Below are 22,915 nucleotides of genomic sequence, written 5' to 3' on the forward strand. Positions count from 1 at the left end.
ACTCAACCTCAGCCCCTTCTGCTTTGATCTGTCCCCTCATCCACCCGGGCTTCCATTCTTGCCGCTTTACCTCTTAAATGTAGAATGAAGGAGGTGGGGTCACTGATAGTTTCAGGCAGCATGAACCCCTTCTCTTTTCTGCTTCACAGGCCTCTTCTTTGACCCCTTGCCTGCAGCTACCATGTAGCAGAATAGTTTCTACTTATCCTTCTGTCTGGGGAAGTTCCCTTAAATTATATTTTGCATCTTCTTTAGTAATGGCTTATAATATAATGAATCTTATCAAACCAAACTGTCAATATGCAAAGGGGGAAAATGTGAAGTTTAGGAAATTGAAGTCTTTCTAAACTACACGTTTTATTCTAGAGATCCCCAAATCCTATTTTGGCAGGCTGGAATTGAAAGACGACTCCTACTTTCTCTTTGTTTCCTATAACAGAAAACTCTTTCTCTCTTGAAGCATTATTTGGTGACTAGCTGAAAGGGATATTTCACATAAACTGAAATGAAATATAGGGGAAGGGATTTAATGTGGCTGAAAAATCCCTTATAGGACTTCCCAGGTGGCTCAGCAGTAAAGAACCCACCTGCCAATGCAGAAGACACAGGAGACACGGGTTCAATACCTGAGTCGGAAAGATTCCCCAGGGAAGGAAATGGCAAGCCACTCCAGTATTCTTGCCTGGGAAATCCTGTGGACAGAGGAGCCTGGTAGGGCTACAGTCTCTGGGGTTGCAAAGAGCCAGACACAACTGAGCATGCATGTATGTGCTCCAGCACCCAGGCTCCAGATCCTTCTGAGAAGGGTGGAAGAGACCAGCAAACTCATCCCTCCACTTGATGGGTCCCACCTCACTCCCTCCGTGCTCACCCTGTGCCCCTGTTCCTCACTTTCCGCTGGCCTGATAAATATTCTTGCATTTCTAGCCTTCTTGTAGTTCTCTTCTTTGTCCCTGAGCTCAGTCCCAGGGAAGATCAATGCTTGATTCCACCAGAGATATTCTCCACGAGCCAACAGATCCCGTCCTCTGACCCTGTCAGATCTAACAGTCTATGGTATTGGTCAGGGTGATCAGACGAGAAAATATCACTCATGCTTTTTGATGCAACTTTTCTACACCAGCCTCGGTCATGGAGCCCGGCTCTCAGGGACCACGGAAGCAGGAGGTCAAAGGACCATGTTGCTCATATAAGGAGATGTTGAAGATTCAGAAGCTCATTGGTGTCTGAGCTATAGAAAGTGGCTGATGCAGCCTCCAATAGTGCCTGAAATGGTGAAAGGTGTCGCTATTGGCTCTCACGAGGGAGGATGTAGGGGATGGTCTATAAAGACCCCGGTCGGCACCCTGACGCCTCCTCACAGGCTGATCCTGCAGCTGGGACTGTGACCTTGAGGACGTGGAGTCAGGATGGCTCTGAGCCAATACCTCTCCCCCCAGGGACTCTGTGTCCTCCTCCTCGGCACCATGGTGGGTGGTCAAGGTAAGAGCTGCCCCTCTGTCCTGGGTCCACAGCAGGGAGTGGACACCTTGGTGAATGGAAAGGTGTGTAGAGTTCTGGAGCTGCGCCTCAGTGTTTTTGACGAAAAAGCAGCCACTGTGACTGAATACTGGTCCCTCTCATGTGGGGGGTCCACTGGTCGTAGCGGCAGATTTTACAGAGCAGTGAGGTTAGGTCTGGAATGAGCTGGGTCAGCCTGAGTCCCTCCACTGTCTCCCTTTTCTCAGGGAGCTTCTAGGAGTCCCAGTGGCTCCCAGTGTGTGGAAGGTCCAGCGACTGAGCTCAGCTGGGACTCTGGGCTGTTCTCACAGGCTCCATGTGCCTGGTGTGTGAGCACTGCCCCTGGGTCCCCGTGTTTCCTGTGTCTATGCTCCTGTAGTCTCTGTGCTTCTCTTTCTCTCTCTCTCCCTGTGTGTGTGTCTCTCTCTCCCTCTGTGTGTATGTGTAGTGTGTGAGGGTGCACGTGAGGGTGTCTGTGCTATGAGGCTGTATGAGGGTGTGGAGCCTGTCTGTGTGAGAGGAATGGGGCTGCTGAGCAGGGACTGAGTGTGATGGTCTGTGAAGCACACAGGGTCCCACAGGGCTGGGGGTCATGGCCGCTGCAAGTCACCAGATCAGAGAATATTGTGCACCTGCCTGCCTCTCTCTGGGCCCTTTCTTCCATCCTCCGGCCTCCCATATTTCTCATCCTGCCCTAAAATGCAAATTTTATTTCATCAGGCATTTAGTAGTTTTCAACATTTCTGCTATTATGAAAAAAGGTGCTCTGAGCTTTTCTGTATTGAAATGTAAGGACCATTCATGATTATTTCTCTAATGATGTTCTCTGGGTGGAACTGTTGTTTCATGGGCTGTGAATATCCTTAAGGCTTTTGGTACATAGAGAGTAAGTGCTTTTTGAAACGTTTGCACTGAGTTTTATTTCCATTAATATAGTGTGAGAACATTAGTTTCCACTTACCTTCACCAACATTTGCTTTTTACCAAGCTTTAAAATCTTATCCATTTTCATGGCCAAAAACTAGCATATATTCACTATTTTAATGCTTCATTTCCTCCTTCATTGCTTGCTCATGACATTTGTGCTTTTTAAATTGATGCTTGTCATTTCAGCATCATTTATATTGGAGTTCTTATACTATGACTGTCGGAGAAGGCAATGGCAACCCACTCCATTACCCTTCCCTGGAAAATCCTATGGATGGAGGAGCCTGGTGGGCTGCCATCTATGGGGTTGCACAGAGTCGGACATGATTGAAGCGACTCAGCAGCAGCAGCAGCATACTACGCTGACTGTGACAACTACGCCGGTTCAGTTCAGTCGCTTAGTTGTGGCTGCCGATTTGTGACCCAATGGACTGTAACATGCCAGCCTTCCCTATCCATCATCAACTCCTGGAACTTGCTCAAACTCATGTCCATCAAGTCGGTGATGCCATCCAACCATCTCATCCTCCCTTCCCCTTCTTCTCCTGCCTTCAATCTGTCCCAGTATCAGGGTCTTTTCAAATGTGTCAATTCTTCCCATTAGGTGGCCAAAGTATTGGAGCTTCAGTATCAGTCCTTCCAATGAATATTCAGTACTGATTTCATTTAGCATTGACTGCTTTGATCTCCCTGCAGGCCAAGGGACTCTCAAGAGTCTTCTCCAATACCACAGTCCAAATGCATCAATTCTTCAGTGCTCAGCTTTCTTTATGGTTCAATTTTTACATCCATACATGACTACTGGGAAAACCATAGCTTTGGCTAGATGGACTTTTGTCAGCAAAGTAATGTCTCTGCTTTTTAATATGCTGTCTAGGTTGGTCAGAGCTTTTCTTCCAGGGAGCAAGTGTCTTTTCATTTCATGGCTGCAGTCACCTTCTGCAGTGATTTTCAAGCCCCCCAAAATATAGTCAGCCACTGTTCTCATTGCTTTCCCATCGATTTGCCATGAAGTGATAGGCCCAAATGCCATGCTTTAGTTTTTTGAATGTTAAGCTTTAAGCCAACATTTTCACTCTTCTCTTTCACTTTCATCAAGAGGCTCTTCAGTTCCTCTTCACTTTCTGCCATAACGGTGGTGTCATCTGTATATCTGAGGTTATTGATACTTCTCCAGACAATCTTGTTTCCAGCTTGTTCTCCATTCAGCCTGGCATTTTGCATGATGTACTCTGCATATAAGTTAAATAAGCAGGATGACAATAAACAGCCTTCGCTTACTTCTTTCCCAATTTGGAACCAGTCTGTTGTTCCATGTCTAGTTCTAACTGTTGCTTCCTGACCTGCATACAGATTTCTCAGGAGGCAGATAAGTTGGTCTGATGTCCCCATCTCTTTAAGAATTTCCCACAGTTTGTTGTGATCCACACAGTCAAAAGCTTTGGTGTAGTCAATGAAGCAGAAGTAGATGTTTTTTCTGGAACTCTCTTGCTTTTTCAATGACCCAATGAATTTTGGCAATTTGATCTCTGGTTTCTCTGCCTTTTCTAAATCCAGCTTGGAGTTCTGGAAGTTTACGGTTCATGTACTGTTAAAGCCTGGGTTAGAGAATTTTGAGTATTACTTTGCTAATGTGTGAGATGAGTGCAACTATGTGGTAGTTTGAATACTCTTTGACATGGCCTTTCTTTGGGATTGGAATGAAAACTGACCTTTTCCAGTCCTATGTCCACTGCTGGGTTTTCCAACTTTGCTGGCATATTACGTGCAGCACTTTCACAGCATCATCATTTAGGATTTGAGATAGCTCAGCTGGAATTCCATCACCTCCACTAGATGTTACCTATATGAATTTGAGTGCACAACAGTCTTACAAGGCAGAGTACATTTATCTCAAAAAACAGATCAGGAAACTGAGGCAAAGCAACATTAAATCACTTGCCTAAATAAAACAGATAAGATTTTTATAAGTAGCACAAGTAAAATTAGAGCCCGCGCATTGGCCTTTCCAGGTGGTGTTAGCGATAAAGAAGCCACCTACCAATGCTGGAGATGTAAGAGACACGGGTTTGATTCCTGGGTCAGAAAGATCACATGGAGAAGGGCATCACAACCCACTCCAGTATTCATGCCTGAAGAATCCCATGGACAGAGGAGCCTGGCTGGCTACAGCCCATGGGGTTGCAAAGAGTCAGATATGACTGTGCAGGCATCTTGGACACCTTGTTTCTCCTAATGGCATCCATAATTCCTGTAGGTTTGCTTTACTCCTTTGCATTTTTTTTTTTTTTTTTGCTCCTCTGATTGGATAATTTCAACTGATTTTTGCTTTATTTCATTGAGTCTTCTGCTTGGCCAAGTCTGCATTTTTAAAAACTTTTTGTTTCAAATTGGAGTATAGCCAGTTAACAATATTGTGATAGCTTCAGGTGAATGGCAAAGAAACTCAGCCATACATATATATGTGTGTGTATCCATCTTCCACAAACTCCCCTCCCATGCAGGTTGCCATATAACATTCAGTAGAGTTCACTGTGCTGTACAGTAGGCCCTTGTTGATCAACCATTTTAAATACAGCAGTGTGTAGGAGTCGGTCCCAAATGCCTTGAGTATCCCTTCCCTTCATTCTTTTCTCTTGGCAACCATAAGATAAGTTCTCTAATCTGTGAGTTTCTTTCTGCTTTGTAAATAAGCCCATTTTTAACATTTCTTTTTGGATTCATATATAAGGGATATCATATGATATTTCTCCTTCTCTATCTGATAGCCAAGTCTGTTTTTGATGCTTTGTATTGAATTCTTCAATTCTCTCATTGTATTATTCAGCTCCAGAATTTCTGGTTAGTTTTCTGGGTTTTTTTTTTTTTTTTTTTTTAATGTTTTCTGTTTGTTTGAAACCCAATAAATTTACAAGATCCCTTCAGATTTGGGCTGATTTTCCCCTTCTATTTTATCAAGTCTTTAATACTTTTAGATAATTTTTAGTAAGTCAATTCTACTTTTTCAGCAGAAAAAGTAGCCTCAATAAGCAAGCCCACCGTTACCAAGAAAATCTCCTAGAACTCTTCACAGTAATGAAATCACCTGTGTGTTTATGTCATAAACTAGATAAAAGCTCCATGTAGGCCAGGACATTGTCTTATTATTTTCTGTATTTACAGTACTTAAAAAAGACCTGCTTCTCCACAGATAATTTTATCATTAATAAAATTTTAATTATTTAGTATTAATAAAAGTAGCTTCTTGTGTGCTTTCAGGATCCTTTTCAATCCTTATTCTTACATCAGTGTCAGAATCCTAAAAAATCAGAGTAAGCACCATAGTAGAAGTCTCTCTACTTCTACTGTTTCGCTTACCTCTGCCCAAGTATCTGTATTTCCTTCCTAGAACGAACCTCCCTGGGTCTGTGGAGTAAACTGTGTCCCTCCATAATTAGTATGTTGAATCCTAGCCCCTAATATGACTGCACTGGAGATAGGTTCTTTAGGAAGTAATTGAGGTTAAATAGGCTTCCCTGGTGGCTCAGTGGTAAAAGAATCCTCTTGCCAATGCAGGAGAGGCAAGTTTGATCCCTGGGTCAGGAAGATCCCCTGGAGAAGGAAATGGCAACCCACTCCAGTACTTTTGCCTGGGAAATCCCATGGACGGAGGAGTCTGGCAGACTACAGTCCATGACTTCACAAGAGTTTGACATAATTTAGCAGTTAAACCACTAACACCAAGGTTAAATAAGGTCATAAGGATGTGTCCCTGATCCAATAGGTGACTTTATAAGAAGATGAGACAGATCTCCTTCCCTCTCTCCCTGTGCATCTGTCCCGAGGAAAGGCCAGGTGAGCACAGAGTGAGGGAGCCATGGCTACAACTGAACAGCAGAGGTCTCAGAATGAACACAGCCTTGCTAGCATGTTGATCTCGGACTTACCAGCCTCCAGAACTGTAAGAAGATAAATAATTTCTGTTTTTCAACCAGCCAGACTCTGGTTTTTGGGTGGCTGCCTGCCTGATCTGACTATATACCAGGATCTTCGCTGGTTCAGCATTTCCCCAGATGTTCCCTCTGTGATGTATCACTTTGGTTTCCAGAGTGAGAGCACATGGGGCGGGTCAGAGATCTGAGTGGTGTTAAGGGTGCCCAGGGACAACATCTTGTTAGATTGCAAGAAAGATTCTCATTTTCTGATCTGAATTTAAAGCTAATGGAGCTGATCAAGGTCTCAGGGAACTCACTTCTCAGTTCCTGACAGCAGACAGGAGCCTGGGACACTGGGTGAGACCCGATGTGATAGAGAGAGCTGGTTTGGGTCCCAGTTCCAGGTGGGACCAGGCAGCAGACCTGGTCACACAGGAAGAGTCTCACCTGGATAAAGCAGTGAAGGCTCACGTATAAACCTCCAGCTTGTTCACCTGCTGTCTTCTGACTCTGGAGGGAAGCCCTGCATCAGTTATGTGTTGTTGTGCAACCAATTACTGCTGAATTTGGCAGCTTAAGTCAGGAAACACCTAGTATCTCACACTTTCTGTGGGTCAAGAATTGACAAGGCTTACGTGGGTCCTCAGAGTCATGATGTCTCACAAGGATGCAATCATCTGAAGGTTCAACCAGGGGATGATTTCGCTCATGTACTTACCTGGTTGTTAGTAGCATTCAGACTGATGGATTGTTGAACTGAATTCTAATCTCGTAAGTGACATCTCATCACTTTTGCCAGATTCCATTTGTTACATGCATGTTACTAGATACATTCGAGTGTGGGGATTACACAAGGATGTGGATACCAGACAGCAGAAAACATTGGGACACTTTGGAGCCTGTCATCCCAGCTCTCTGTTCCTAAGCTGGATGAGATGCTATGGACGGGGAACGAGATGGAGGATTCCTCCCTAGATCTCAGGCCATGAGTTGTAACTGAGATGGGAAAACTGGGCCCTAGTAGCCTTGGGCACATCTACAGGGAGGGCAGAAAGCAGAGTCTCCGAAGGTCTGTCCTCGGTGGTGTCCCTGGAGCTGTCTCTACAGGCTCTTGAGAAACACCTGGTGCCTCCCATCCAACTCCGGGTTCAGTGATGGCACTTTGGGAGCTTAGAGTTGGCCATGGTGGGAATATATATACCACAGAAGTCAACAAATGCTGGACACAGGGAATTTTTTCCAGAGATCAGAGTGTTCATTTTTTATTACTTGGCAGTACACTACCTCATGGTGCCCTGATACCTGTCCTGCATCTGTGTCTGTGTCTCTCTTGCAGATCTGGAGCTGAGGCTGAAGGATGGAGGTCACCGCTGTGAGGGGAGAGTGGAAGTGAAGCACCAAGAAGACTGGGGCACAGTGAATGATTACAAGTGGGGCTTAGAAGAGGCAACAGTTGTGTGTCGACAGCTGGGGTGTGGAGCTGCTATTGATGCTCCCCAAGGAGCTCACTTTGGACCAGCAGTTGGCCCCATTTGGTATTCTGTTATTTACTGCAGAGGGACAGAGTCAGCTATCATGGAGTGTAGTCATTCTACTGTTAAAGACTATCGTCCTGAGGGCCTTTCCCATGATCAGGATGCTGGAGCAGTCTGCTCAGGTAAGGCTTGTCTGGTCTGGAAGGGGATCTCCAGCAGAAAAAGCCTTAGTCTCACTCCCAGCCTAACTATAAGAACATGGATTGCGGACTTTAGTACATATGTGGGTGAAGATTCCAGTCACACAGTTATTCCTAGAGCATTAGGTGTTCAAGGGAGCAGAAGGGCTTGCTTGGCCCTGAACAGTAAAGGCTCCAGACCCAGTGTACACTGTACCCTTCAGGTCTGTGTGATGTGTCAGGAGGCAGTGAGGTGAGATCAAATGTTTCATACATGTACAACTGCCTGGTTGAACCTACATTAATTAGGTTAATGTACTAGTAGTACCACAGTAGTTTTTTGTATTTTTTTCATGGGATGGTCAGACAAGTGCAGCTCTAAGAGGGTTATATGAGAGGTTCGGGTAAGGAGAGATATGAGTTTATTACACTCACAGGTCCTAGAGAGACTGCGTATCAGCAGGTGGGTACTTGGAGGAGGTGCCAATAGAATACCCTGATCCAAGCAGTGGTGCCTCCAAAATGGAGTGTGAGGACCCACGGACAAGTGACAATACATATATATGGGTCTTGTTTTTGTTTTCACCCAGCCAATCTATGTCTTTTGGTTAGAGCATTGAATCAGTGTACATTTAAGGGAATTATGGAAATGTATGTTCTTAGTGACACTCTGTTAATTGCTTTGCATTTTTTTGGTAGGTCTTTTTTTCTTCCCTTCCTCTTTGGTTCTCTTCTCATTATTTGATGGCTATCTTTAATGTTGAGTTTGAATTCCTTTTTCTTTATTGTGTGAATATATGCTGTAGATTTTTTGTTTGTGGATACCATGAGGTTTTGATATGCAGTCTATTGTAAGTTGCTGGTCTCTTATTTTCCAGTGTGTTTCCGATATCTTGCATTTTTACTCACCTCACAGTTGCTAGTTTTGGTATCGTATTTGTGTGTGAATGCTTTCCTAACTTTATTGTATGCTTGCTTTTACTGATAAGCTTTCTCATTCATACTTTTCTTTTTTCTTCTCTGGCCTTTTAATTTTCTGCCTAGAAAAGTTCCTTTAGCTCTTAGAAGCTGGTATAGTGGTGCTGAATTCTGTTAGTTTTTTCTTGTCTGTAAAGCTTTTGATTTCTCCATAGGATCTGAACAAGAGCCTTGCTGGGTAGAGTATTCTTGATTGTAGGTTTCCCTCTTTTATCAGTTTAAATATATCATGTCACTCCCTTCTGGCCTGCAAAGTTTCTGCTGAAAAATCAGCTGATAAACTTATGAGCACTCCTTTTAAGTTATTTGTTGCTTTTCCCTTGTTGCTTTTAATAGTTTCTATTTGTCTTTAGCTTTTCTAAATTTGGTTAATGTGAGTCTTGACATGTTCCTTCTTGGGTTTATCCTATTTAGGACTCTGTGCTTTCTGGAATTCAGTAACTATTTCCCTTCCCATGCTAGAGAAGTTTTCAGCTATTATCTTTTCAAATATTTCTCAGCTTTCTTCTCCTCCTGGGACCCCCTACAATGTGAATGTTTGTGCATTTAATGTTGTCCCAGAAGTTTCTTACACTGTCCTCACATCTTTTCATTCTTTTTTCTGTCCCACAACAGTGACTTTTCACCACTCTGTCTTCTAGCTCACTTATCTATTTTTCTGCCTCATTTATTCTGCTGTTGATTCCTTCTAGTACACTTTTCATTTCTTTTACTGTATTATTCTTTAACTCTGTTCTGTATATCTTCTAGCTCTCTGCTAAACATTTCTTGCATCGTTTCATTCCATGCCTCCATTCTTCTTCCAAAATTTGGGATCATCTTTATTATCATTACTCTGTATTTTTTTTCAGGCAGATTGCCTATGTCCATTTCACTTAGTTGTTCTCCTGGGATTTTATCTTGTTCCTTTGTCTGAAATATATTCCTCTGCTGTCTCATTTTGTCTAACTTTCTGGTGTTTATAATCTCTCTTCCACAGGCTAGAGGATTGTCATTCTTCTTCCTCTTTGTGTCTGCCCCCTGATGGGTGAGAGTCATCTAGAGGCTTGGGCAGGCTTCCTGGTGGGAGGGATTGGTGCCTGCTGACTAGTGGGTGGAGCTAGTTCTTGATCTTCTGTTGTGCAGGGCCATGCCAAAAGATGTGTATAGAGGTAGTTGTGGACTCAGGAAGACTTTAGACTTTAGACTTTAGACTATCTGCCTATCTGCTAACGGGCAGGGCTGTGTTCCTGCCCTGTGGGTTGTTTGATCTGAGGCATCCCATTACTGGAGCCGGCAGGCTGTCGTGTGGGGCCAGGACATGGTGTCAAAATGGCAGCCTCCAGGGGAGCTCACACCCATGAGTACTCCTTGGTACTTGTGCCACCAATGTCCTGTCCCTGCAGTGAGCCACAGCTGCCCCCACCTTCCCAGAAGACTATAAGACAAGCAGGGGGGTCTGGCCTTGGCTTCTGGGAAGTGATGGTTTTTCCCCTGGACCCCAGTGGACTTCCCTAGGAGCTCAGCTGGTAAAGAATCTGTGTACAATGCAGGAGATCCTGGTTCAGTTCCAGGGTTGGGAAGATCCACTGGAGAAGGAATAGGCTACCCACTCCATTATTCTTGGGCTTTCCTGGTGGCTCAGACAGGAAACAATGTGCTTGCAATTCAGGAGACGTGAGTTCAATCCCTGGGTTGAGAAGATCCCCTGGAGGAAAGAAAGGCTCAATTCAGTTCAGTTCAGTCGCTCAGTCGTGTCCTACTCTTTGCGACCCCATGAATCGCAGCACGCCAGGCCTCCCTGTCCATCACCAACTCCAGGCTACCCACTCCAGTATTCTGGCCTGGAGAGTTCCATGGACAGAGGAGACTGGCAGGCTACAGTTCATGGGATCACAAAGAGTTAGACATGACTGAGCGAGTTTCCCTTCACTTCCTTCCCTTGTTCCTGCAGAGTTCCTATGATCAAGCCCCCTGTCCTTCAAAACCAAGTGCTCTGGGGACTCCTCTTCCTGATGCCAGACCCCCAGGGTGGGGAGCTTGACCTGAGTTTCAGAAATGTTCTGTGGGAAATCTGCCATATAATTATTTTCCAGTTTGTTAATAATTCACCTGGTGGGTATGAGATTTGATTATATTGTAAATGAATCCCTCCTACCATCTTATTGTGTCTTCTTTGTCTTTGGATGTAGAATATCTTTTTTGATAGGTTATACTCTTTTTTTGTTGATGGTTGTTCAGCAGTTAGTTGTGAGTTTGGTGCTTTTGTGAGAGGAGGTGAGGTTAAGTCATTATACTCTGCCATCTTTCATATTTTACCTTTAAATGATAAGGGAAAACTGAAAGTTAAAGTCATTCAGTCGTGTCCAACTCTTTGCGACCCCATGCACTATAAAGTCCATGGAATTCTCCAGGCCAGAATACTGGAGTGGGTAGCCTTTCCCTTCCCAAAGGGGATCTTTCCAACCCAGGGATCGATCCTAGGTCTCCAGCGTAGCGGGTGGATTCTTTACCAGCTGAGCCACCAGGGAAGTCCAAGAATACTGGAGTGGGTAGCCTATCCCTTCTCCAGCAGATCTTCCTGACCCAGGAATTGAACTGGAGTCTTCTACTTTGCAGGCAGATTCTTTACCAACGAATTTTTAGGGAAGCCCTTATAATGACAGTTTGTCACTTAACAAATAATAAAACAAATTAATAAATCTTATAAAATGTTGCTGCTATTTTTGTCTTAAATATTCTATTATCTCAAAAATGTGCAATAGTTGTTGTATTTACCTACAGAATTATCATTTAGAGCAGTCTTTGCAGCTTTGGGTAGACCCAAGTTTTCACATGTTATCACTTGAATACCTTACTGGAACATTTTTTTGTGTGTAGTGATGGTCTGGTGGTCTCAAATTCTATCATCTTTTTTATACGAAAATATTTCAACTTTTAATAATTTAAAAAATATTTTCATCAGTGACTGTGTTCTAGTTTAGAAATTTTCATGACATTGAAGATATTTTTATGTTGGCCTATGGCTAGAATTGCCTCTAATAAATAGCCAGTAATACTTAATTTTGTCCCCCTTTACACAACATGTCAATGTTTCATGGCACTCGCTTTTTCTTTTTTTGGTTTATCACTGGTTTTCAATAATTATATTATCAGAAGTCTGAGGTAGTTTTCCTTATTTTTGTCTTTTAGACTTTGTTTAGCTTTTTGGCTTGGTTTATAGCTTTCAATAAATTTGGGAAAAATTCCATCCATTATTTACAACTAGTTTTCTACTCATCCCTCATTCTGAGTCTCCAAATATACATATTTGTACATGGTTTACTCTTGTCCCAAGTGCCACAGAATTCCCATTCATGGTTTGTTTTCTGCCCTTTTTTCCTCTCTGCTTCAGTATGGATAGTCTCTATTGATAGGTGTTTAATTTCCCCACTCCCTTTTTTTGTTCTGCCATATCTAACCTCTTTTTATGCTAATCCAGAAAATTTTTCATTCCATATATTGATTTTTCAGATTTAGAAGTTCCATTTGTCTATTTTCTAGTTTTTTCTCTCTGTTTTATTTTAGCTAAGCATATATATATGTATATTAGTGTCTTTATTAGCAGTCAATTAAATAATTTCTGTTATTCTGGAATCTGTCTTTAGTGATTACTCTTTTCAAATTTTGCTATGAGTTTCATTTTTCTTTTTGAGAAAGCCTTGTAACTTTTTGATTGGATGTTGGGCGTTGCTAGTTTGTCCTTTAACAGAGAGAATTCTAGCAATAAATAATCAGAATACAGACACTAATATAATGCAGTCAAATAGCAGGGAATTTTACTTGATGAATCAAACAATGTTTTTCATTGAATTATATTGCATTCTCTTCAAAATATGTTCCTTGGGTGGCAAAGTGATAAATTTTTATTTTGGTTTCTCTACTTTAACTTCAAAACTTCTTGTTATCCCACTTTTGCTTGCCACATACCCAGATTAAAATCTACTTCTGCAGCAGTTGCTTTCCTTTTTCCATTTTCTTTGCCATCCATCCATACGTTTTAAAATTGTGTTTGCTTGTCTGAGGTGGGAGAAATAGGAAAGGATGAAACAGTTAGGTGGCATACAGGAGGAGCAGAGTGCAATGAAATATGCTAATTACTAATTTAACAACCATTTCCCCCAAATACTTGTGTATTTTATACAAATTGAGGCTTTTGAAACTCAGAACTCTGCAAATTAGGCCTTACTTGATTTCTGCTTACTTCTTACTCCCTTCTCCTTCTCTTTTTGCAGCATGCCACCTTCTTTCAAAATTATAAATCATATATGAAAGAAACTAATGAAGATATAGATAAATGAAAAACAATCCTGTGTTCATGGGTTGGAAGAATCTATATTGTTAAGATGTCTACACTACTCAAAGTGATCTACAGGTTCTATGCAATCCCTCTCAAAAGTCCAATGGCATTCATTATAGATATAGAAAGTACAATCCTGAAATACAATCTAAAATATGTATATTGTTTACTTTCAATCTATTCCTGATTTTTCTGTTTTCTTACAGACCTTTAGTTTGTTGACTTTTAGTTTCATTCCACTATGGTCAGAAAAAATACTTGGAATAATTCAAATTTTCTTGAATTTGTTAAGACTTGTTTGTAGCCTAGCATGTCATTTACCCTGGAAAATATTCCATGTTTGCTTGAGAAGAATGCATATTGATTTTCTCTTTGAATGATCTGTTAATTATAGAGAGTGGGATATTGAAGTTTTCTACTGTTAATGTACTGCTTCTACTTCTCCCTTAAGAGCTGTCCATGCTGTCTTGTATATTGAAATGCTATAATGTTGGGTGCATACATATGTGTAGTTGTTATGTCTTCCAGTTGAAATGTCTCTTGTGACAGTTCTTGACTTAAAGTCTCTTTTGCCTGACTTTGATCTCTTTTGGTTATTGTTTGCATGGCATCTCTTTCTCCACCTGTTCACTTTCAGCCTACCTGAGTCATGAAGTCTAAAGTGAGTCTCTTGTACACAGTATGTAGTTGGATCTTGTTTTTAATCCATTCAGATAATCTATATCTTTTCATTTGAAAGTGTAGTCCATTCACATTTATAATCATATTGAAGGATAAGGACTTACATTGCCATTTTATTAATTGTTTTCTTTCTGTTCTATAGTTTTTGCTCCTTCTTTCTTCTGTGTTGTATTTGTGACTTGATGATTTCTTATAGTGGTATGCTTTGATTAATGTCTCTTTTTTTGTGTGTATGTACTATGCTTTTTATTGTAGTTACCATGGAACTTGTATAAAACATTTTCTAGCTATAACAGTCTATAACAAAGTTAAGTACTGTTATGAAAACAAATTAATTTCAATAGCATGCAAAAACTGCATTTTATTCCTCCCCTACATTTTAAGTGATTGATGTCAGATTTTATTTCTTTCTATATTGTGTTTCCAACAGCAGCTTTCTGTAATTATAGTTACTCTTATGATGGACTTTTGATTTGTATTTATATACTAATGTTAAAAGCAAGTTATGTACCAGTATTACAATATTACAATATTCTGCATTTCTCTTTAGATTTACCAATAAGATTTACACTTTCATGTGAAGATACTTTTGTATCATTGTTTTGTTTATGCATTTAAACTTGAAAAACTCCTTTTAGCACTTCGGTAATATAGTGATGATGAAATCCCTCAGATTTTGCTTGTCATTTATATATATGACATATATGTCATTTGAGCCTGCTGGCTCAAATGGTAAAAAATCTTCCTACAGTGCAGGATACTCAGGTTTGATCCCTGGGTTGGGAAGATCCCCTGGAGAATGGATTGTCTACCCACTCTAGTATTCTAGCCTAGAGAATTCCATGGACAGAAGAAGCTGGTGGGCTACAGTCCTTGGAGTCACAAAGAGTGGGACATGACTGAACAACTAACACACACACAAATGTATATATAACATGTATACATTACATAGCATATACACACACATATTATATAACATATAATATGCATATATTATTGCTGCTTTGGTGATAGTGGTGGTTGGGTTTGAACCTGTGTCTCCTGCAATGGCAGGCTAATTCTTTACCTTTGAGAAACCTGGGAAGCCCTTTTGTGTGTGTGTATATATCTAATACCCCCATTTTTAAAGGACAGTTTAGCCATGTAAAGCTTTGATGATTGGGTTGGCAAGGTTTTTTTCTTGTGGTACTTTTGATGTATCATGCTGCTCTCTTGGCCTTCAAGGTTTCTAGTTTTAAAGGGTTTTTCTTGGTGACAAGTCACTTTTTTTCTGTTTTCAAAAATTTCTCTTTTTCTTAAACTTTGGTAATTTAATCATAGTATGTGTTGGTGTGGACCTCTTTGGGTTCCATCTATTTGGGAACTCATAGGCTTCATGAATCAAGATGTCCATTTCCCTCCCTAGATTTGGGAATTTCTCAGTTATTATTTCTTTGAATAAGCTTTCTGCTCCTTTTTTTCTACTGGGATTCTCAAATATATATGTATATTGCCAGTGGTATCCCATGTGTGCTATGTATTCTGTTCACTGTTTTTTCTTTTTGTTTTTCTAACCTGCTAATTTCAAATGGAATGTCTTCAAGCTTACTGACTCTTTGGTTTCCATGTAGAGTTTCCTTGATGCTTTCCCTTGGATTTGTAATTCAATTATCGAATCCTTGATCTCTAGTATTTCTGTTAGGTTCTTTTATTTATGTTTTCTAGTTCTTAATGAAGCTTCTCATTTTGTTCATGTATAGTTTTCCTGATTGTGTTTCCTTGTCTCTCTGCATTCTCTTGTAGGTCATTGAGCTTCAAAACAATGAATCTGAATTTTGTATCAAGCAGTTCATAGATCTCTATTTCTTTAGGATCAGTTTTGGAGCTTTATTAGTTTCCTCTCGTGGTGTCATGTTTGCTAGATTCTTCATGATCTGAGTAGGCTTGCACTGGTGACTGTGCATTTGAAGGAGCAGACACTTCTTCCAGACTTTACAGACTAGTTTCCACAAGTAAATATTTACTGCCTTGTCCTTGAACTGATAGGACTGCCTCTGGAATCATGGACTAGCAAAGCTGGAGTCAGGTTATGTGGCTGCTCCTGGAGCTGCTTTGGGGTCTACAGTCAGTGGGTGTGTAGCAAAGGCATGGATGGGTGTGGTTTTCTCTGGGTTCCTGAATGGTCAGTATTGCCTCCCTATGGTGGTAGAATGGGTCTGGACCTAAGTCAAAAGGCTGCTTCATAATCCATACTCAGGTCTGCAGTTTGCCATCCTATTACCAGAGTTGCCAACAGGTTGTGCCTGCTTCTGGATATCTGGGCAGAAAGGACTTCCCAGGACCATGGTGGTGCACAGTTGGAGCAACATCATGAAGCTGATTCTGGGTCCACAGTTCTGTCTGAAGTTAGTATGCATGTTGCTGGGGGCACCATGTTTCTGTGGGAGAATGAGAGCAGGGAAATGTCCTTTTATATCATCTTGATATCAAATATGGATACAGAAAAAGCACAATAATAGAGTTAAAATCAGTTAAATATCACCCCTTAGCATTTTCTGTGATTTCTGAGTCAGAAGAAATACCTGTAGTAGGAACTGTTTGGCAAACTCACAGTCCTGAAACTTCCAATCAGAACTCACTCTCTCCCAAGGTTATTGACAAATCCTGGGGTTTCAAGAGTGGTGGTTAGGACCATACCCCCTCTCCTATGACTCTCTGAGCTTTCTTAACTCATGTTCTTTCCCACTGAAGTCACCTACAAAATTCTTGGAATTTTTGCCATTAAAAATTATCAGAAAAATATAAAAATCATGAATGTCAATTATTTATAATGTCTATATTTCTACTCCCAGACAACCTTCCTACAGGTTGGCATGCACTCTTAGATCCTGCTTCATGATTCTCCTTACCTAAGTCACTTGAGGACTAGCCCCTGGGAAAGAAAACTATTCAAAATAATAGCCTCACAGGTGTCAGGAAAATTTTCTAACTTTGTCTAGATGACAGATCTCTATTCTGTCATAGTCCATACCTTTCTGGGGTGGTTCTGTTCTTTATATGTCTGCATTCATGTTTGAGTGCCAACACATTATGCAATTTCCTTGGGCTCCGTAGTTCTGGGCTCCTAAATGTGAAAAATTCACTCCTCCAACCAATGATAAAGTACATGTTCCTGGTATTCAGCCATTTCTGATGATAGGTCTTGAGCTTGGTAGTTTCCAGGCCTGTAGATAAGGAATTCATATTTTTAACCATTCTCAGAGTATACATTGTTGGGATACAGTCATCCCAACTGACCCTGCAAATTATTCTGTATTTCTCTTCAGAATCTTGTTCATGAAAAGGCAATTCTGAAACCAACTATCAAATTATCTATCTATGCCCCACTCCTGGAAAAGAAGAGCATTCACATCAATGTCTGTGATCTGCTGTTTTCATTTGTCAAGTCAGGATCAAGAACATTCACTGGTTTTGCTTGTTTGTTTCCCTTAGGATTTGTGCGTCTGGCTGGAGGAGACGGACCCTGCTCAGGGCGAGTAGAAGTGCATTCTGGAGAAGACTGGACCCCAGTGTCTGATGGGAACTTCACATTCCTCACTGCCCAGGTCATCTGTGCAGAACGGGGATGTGGCAAGGTTGTGTCTGTCCTGGGACACGTCCCCTTCAGAGACTCAGATAGCCGGGTCTGGGCTGAAGAGTTCAGGTGTGAAGGGGAGGAGCCTGAGCTCTGGTCCTGCCCCAGAGTGCCCTGTCCAGGGGGCACGTGTCACCACAGTGGAGCTGTTCAGGTTGTCTGTTCAGGTGAGATGTAGATCAGGTTTATAACCTCTCTGCTTACCTTGTTCAGGTGAGAAAATAAGACTTTGTTGAAACCCTGTCTTCTTCTACCAATGTACACAGAAGTCCGACTCATGAAAAATGGCTCCTCTCAGTGTGAGGGGCAGGTGGAGATGAACTTTTCTGGACGATGGAGAGCGCTCTGTGCCTCCCACTGGAGTCTGGCCAACGCCAATGTTGTCTGTCGTCAGCTCGGCTGTGGAGTCGCCGTTTCCATCCCTAGAGGGCCACGCTGTGTGGAAGGAAGTGAGCAGATCTCAACAGTCCGTTTTCACTGTTCCGGGGTGGAGTTCTTCCTGTGGAGTTGTCCTGTGACTGTCCTGGGTGGTCCTGACTGTTCCCATGGCAACACGGCCTCTGTGATCTGCTCAGGTAAGAGAGATTGAAGGGCTACTGGTACTCGGGATGCTCCTGGAGTGAAATGTCCCCAAGAGCAGAGAGTGACAGGAAACTGGCGTCAAAAGTCAGATATTTCATGGTGAAATGTGGTTCTTCTCATTGTTCATTCGTTTTCCAAGTCAGGGCAAGAAGTGGTAAGGAGAAATAATGTAATTTTAAGTAACAGTATTATTTAAATATAATCATAGAAAAGAATGTATAAGCAGTAAGTGTAGGCTTCAGTCGTGTACCCAGATCAGCAAAGAGAATATCCTCAGCACCACAGTTACGGTTGCTTCCCCATGACTGTGTCTCCCTACTCTCCAGCTAAGACTGCCTTCCTAACTTCTACTACCATAGAGTATTTTATCATTTTTTTTAGCTGAGTATAAAATTATGCAGTTTGTTTTCTTTTGTGTATAACATCGAGTCACCATTATATTTGAGATTCACTCGTGATGTTGCTTATAGAAGCATTTTATTAATTTTTATTACAGTAGAGTATGTCTTTGAATGATCACACGAGCATGAATTGAGTCATTCCACAATAGATAGTAGAGATTTGAGTTGTTTCCTATTCTTGACTATTACAAAAATGATGCTACAACTTACCATGACAATGACTTTGGGTGCAAACATGTTATTTATCCTGTGTGTTTAACCTTTGGTCTTTCATTTTCATTTTTTTAATTGTATGGTGTCCTTTGATGAGCCAATCTCTTAATCTTAAGAAATTGTTGCTTACTAACTTCTTCCTTTACATTTAATGCTTCTTATATCCTTTAAAAAGAACTTTGTCTACTCCAAGACCGTAAAAACATTCTCCAAGAGTATCTTGTAGAAGTTTAATTATTTTTCTCTTGGGTAGAATTGTGCATCCCTTCTGCAACTGATATCTATGTAAGTTAAGACCAAATTTCATATGACATCGAACTGACTCAGAATCTTTTTCTGAGAAGACTTTTTCCCCCACTGCAGTGCCAACTTTGTCATAATAAGAGCATATGTCTTTTTTAAGACTCTTTTTTATTCCATTGTATCATTTTTCTATCCTTGCACCAATACTGCATTTTCTTAATTATTGTAACTTTATAGTAAGTCTGGATAATTTCTATGTATAAGAGTTACTTTATATTATTAACTCTTCTACTTTTGTTGCTTTTTAGGTCAACTGTGTTGGTCATTCTTGTTCTTTTGTATTTTATTTCAATTTTGGAATCAGATTTTCATTTTAAAAACATATGCATTTATTTGATGGTGTTGAGCATTAGTTGCAGTGTATGGATCTTCATTACCTCTTGTGGAATCTGTTATGACACATGGACTGCCTAGTTGTGAAGCTCTCGCTGAGATCCTCTGTGGCATGTGGGATCTTAGTTCTCACACCAAGGATCGAACCTGAGTCCTCTGCATTGCATGGTTGATTCTCAATCACTGGACCAGGAGAGACGTCCCTCAGCTTGTCATTTTTCACCAAAAAAGAATAAAAGCATAAGTGTATTTTGTTTGAGATTAGAGTTAATCTACCCAGAAATTTGAGGTGATTGACTGATGATGTTGAATCTTCCAATTCATTGACATTATATATATCCCTCCATTCAGTTAGGTCTCAGAAGTCTTACCCATCTTTTGCTAGATTTTGCTCCTAGGCATTTTATGCTTTTGATGTTATAAGTATTTCTTTTAGTTGGAGAAGGAAATGGCAACCCACTCCAGTGTTCTTGCCTGGAAAATCCCATGGACAGAGGAGTCTGGTAGGCTACAGTCCATGGGGTCACAAAGAGTTGGACACGACTGAGTGATTTCACTTCACTTTTAGTCGAAGTGTCCTAGGAATGATTTATCTCTGACTTTTTACTTTTCCTTTTTTTTTAAGTTTTAATGTAATTTAAGACTTACAGAAAAGGTGTAAGAATAATATACGACTCTAGAAGACCTTTAGCTGTATTTCCCAATGTTAGTATTCTGTTTTAATCTCTCCCCCCCATTGACATCTCTCTCTATCTCTGTTTCTGTCTTTCGTTCTCTGTCCCCCTCCAACCACATTTCTCCATGAATATGTAAAATCTTTCTGAATTAGGTTGCAAACATGATGTCTCTTTACCCCTAAAATGCTTCAAGGGATTTCCTTATGTAACCACACTTCAGTCAAGTCATCAGATGACTTCAGCCCCAGATGACATCTAAGTGCAACCACATGAAAGACTCTAAGGCAGAACTGCCAAGTGGGATCTTTCCCAAATTACTTACCCAGCAAGTCTTAAGCAAAATGAAGTATATTTTTTTGCTTAAGTGGCTAAGTTTTATGGGAAAATTTATTATATAGAAATATAAACAGGACACGCTTCCCTGGTGGCTCAGTGGTAAAGAACCCACCCGCCAAGTCAGGAAACACAAGTTCCGCCCCTGGTTCTTGAAGATTCCCTGGAGAAAGAAATGGAAACCCACTCCAATATTCTTGCCTGAGAAATCCTATGGACAGAGGAGCCTGGTGGACTACAGTCCATATGATCCTCAAAAAGTGTCAGACATGATTGAGCAACAGCAACAGCAACCAGGACACTTATTACGTGACCTGTATCTCTAAATAGAAGACTATTTGTCCTCTGATCTTCTGTTTGCTGTTTCTACCTTATGCCAAGCTAATGTGTTGAATCTCTCATCCTTTAATTCTTAATAATGGCTGTTAAGTTTTTCGACTCTAGAATTTTTTTTTTAGCTCTAGAATTTTTATCTGTTGTTATTTTGTCAATTTCTTTTGTCAATTAACTCCATGAGGCTGTCAATCACGGCTATTTAAATTCTCCATCAGAAAACTCTAGTAGCTGAATAACTTGGGAAATTCTTTCCAATGTCTTTCTCCTCTTGGTTTTCTACGCGATTTCTTTTATATCTGTATTGTTTTTAGGAATAGACACTGTAGATGAAAAAGTGGTAGAATCCCTTTGGGAAAGATTTTATTTTGCTTTTTCCTGTTTATGGATAGATTTAGAGACAAAAGAGCTTATTTAACTTATTCTTAGTGCAATGGTTGGCTGAAACCAATTGTGGTGCTGTCAGAAGCACAACTCTCCCTAGAGATGGTGAGCCCTAAGATTATGATAACCTTACTGTTACATTGTTTATATCAGACTTTAACACTAGGTCGTTATTTAGCTTAATTCAATTTCCTGTTCTTCAATCCACCAATCCTCTGATCATTGCTGTTTCTACAGGAAACCAGACCCAGGTGCTGCCCCCGTGCAACGACTCCGTGTCTGAACCAGCAGGCTCTGTAGCCTCAGACGAGAGCGCCCCCTACTGCTCAGGTGAGGGTCCCACAGGAGAGAAGAACATTTTCCCCGCCCCCGCCGCCATCAACGCCCCATTGTCCCGTTTCTCTCTCTCCTCAGACAGCAGACAGCTCCGCCTGGTGGACGGGGGCGGTCCCTGCGCCGGGAGAGTGGAGATCCTTGACCAGGGCTCCTGGGGCACCATCTGTGATGATGGCTGGGACCTGGACGATGCCCGCGTGGTGTGCAGGCAGCTGGGCTGTGGAGAAGCCCTCAATGCCACGGGGTCAGCTCACTTCGGGGCGGGATCAGGGCCCATCTGGCTGAACGACTTGAACTGCACAGGAAAGGAGTCTCACGTGTGGAGGTGCCCTTCCCGGGGCTGGGGGCGGCACGACTGCAGACACAAGCAGGACGCGGGGGTCGTCTGCTCAGGTGGGTGCTGCACACAGTCCGCAGGCTGGGGGAGGGGTGGGGCCCTGGAGGATGGGGGTCTGAGCTCTGAGGGAGAGATGCTGAAAGAACCAGAGATGGAAGCTTCCTCCCATGGATCCGATCTTTCCAGCTGACGTGAAGACTAGGTGCCTTCACTTCCTCCTGTAGCAGCGGACCTTCTAGTCCTTTCCTCTCAGCAGAGTTTCCTGGCAGAGCCGTTTCTTAGAATTTCCAGTTGAAAGTAGGATTCACCTTGCCTTACATGTGGGACGAAAATCTTAAGTCCATGGTACTAGTTTCTGTAGCAAATTACCACATCGTGGTTGAAAACAATATTTATTTATTGCCTTGGGGTTCTGTAGGGTCGATGTTCAACAGGATCTCCCTGTTGGAATTAAGATTTCAGCAGGGCCACATTACTTCTGAGACTTTGGTGAAGAATCCCGTTTTTTATATCAAGTTTCTTTTCAAACAATTTGCATTCCTTTGCTTATAGCCCCCCTTCATCCATCATCAGACCAGCAATGCTGCAGGTCTTTAACCATTATCCAGAGTCACACCTCCCTGGAGCCAGAGCCAAGAAAGAGTGCTTCTATTGGTTTGGCCAAAAGCTTCCTCCGTTTTTTTCCTGTAAGATGATCTAGTAACTTAGTTGTCTTTCACTTCATTTGAAACCATTTTGTTAGATTGTTTTGTGGCAGCTTTCATATCAACATGCATCTTTAAAAAAAAATTGGTGAATTTTTGTGTAGCTTTTTTAATATTGAAAATGGAAGAAAAAAAGCAACATTTTCAATATATCATGCTTTATTATTTCAGGAAAGGTTAGAAACACAACTGAGATGCAAAACAAATTTGTAGAGTGTATGGAAGTGTGGTGACTGATCACATTCATCAAAAGTGATTTATTAAGTTTTGTGTTGGAGATTTCTCACTGGACGGTACTGCACAGTAGGGTAGACCAGTTGAAGTTGATAGCAATCTAATTGAGATATTACTTGAAGACAATCAACCTTAAACCATGCAGGAGATAGCCAACATA

At 41.5% G+C, this 22,915-nt stretch overlaps 1 protein-coding gene across 1 annotated transcript in view; it reads left to right on the forward strand.

The window, feature by feature from the left end:
* The first annotated feature begins 1,409 nt into the window (after positions 1–1,409).
* The window catches only part of LOC136172466 (antigen WC1.1-like), a 132,217-nt gene continuing 110,711 nt past the window's right edge, over positions 1,410–22,915 (forward strand). Inside the window, exons 1-6 of the mRNA XM_065941905.1 lie at positions 1,410–1,482; positions 7,678–7,998; positions 17,444–17,752; positions 17,843–18,160; positions 21,382–21,474; positions 21,559–21,873. Of these exons, the coding sequence (XP_065797977.1) occupies positions 1,410–1,482; positions 7,678–7,998; positions 17,444–17,752; positions 17,843–18,160; positions 21,382–21,474; positions 21,559–21,873 (1,429 nt within the window). The remainder of the gene's footprint in view (positions 1,483–7,677; positions 7,999–17,443; positions 17,753–17,842; positions 18,161–21,381; positions 21,475–21,558; positions 21,874–22,915) is intronic.

The sequence above is a fragment of the Muntiacus reevesi genome, chromosome 1 (assembly GCF_963930625.1).
Source record: "Muntiacus reevesi chromosome 1, mMunRee1.1, whole genome shotgun sequence".
In the NCBI taxonomy this organism is placed as follows: Eukaryota; Metazoa; Chordata; class Mammalia; order Artiodactyla; family Cervidae; genus Muntiacus; species Muntiacus reevesi.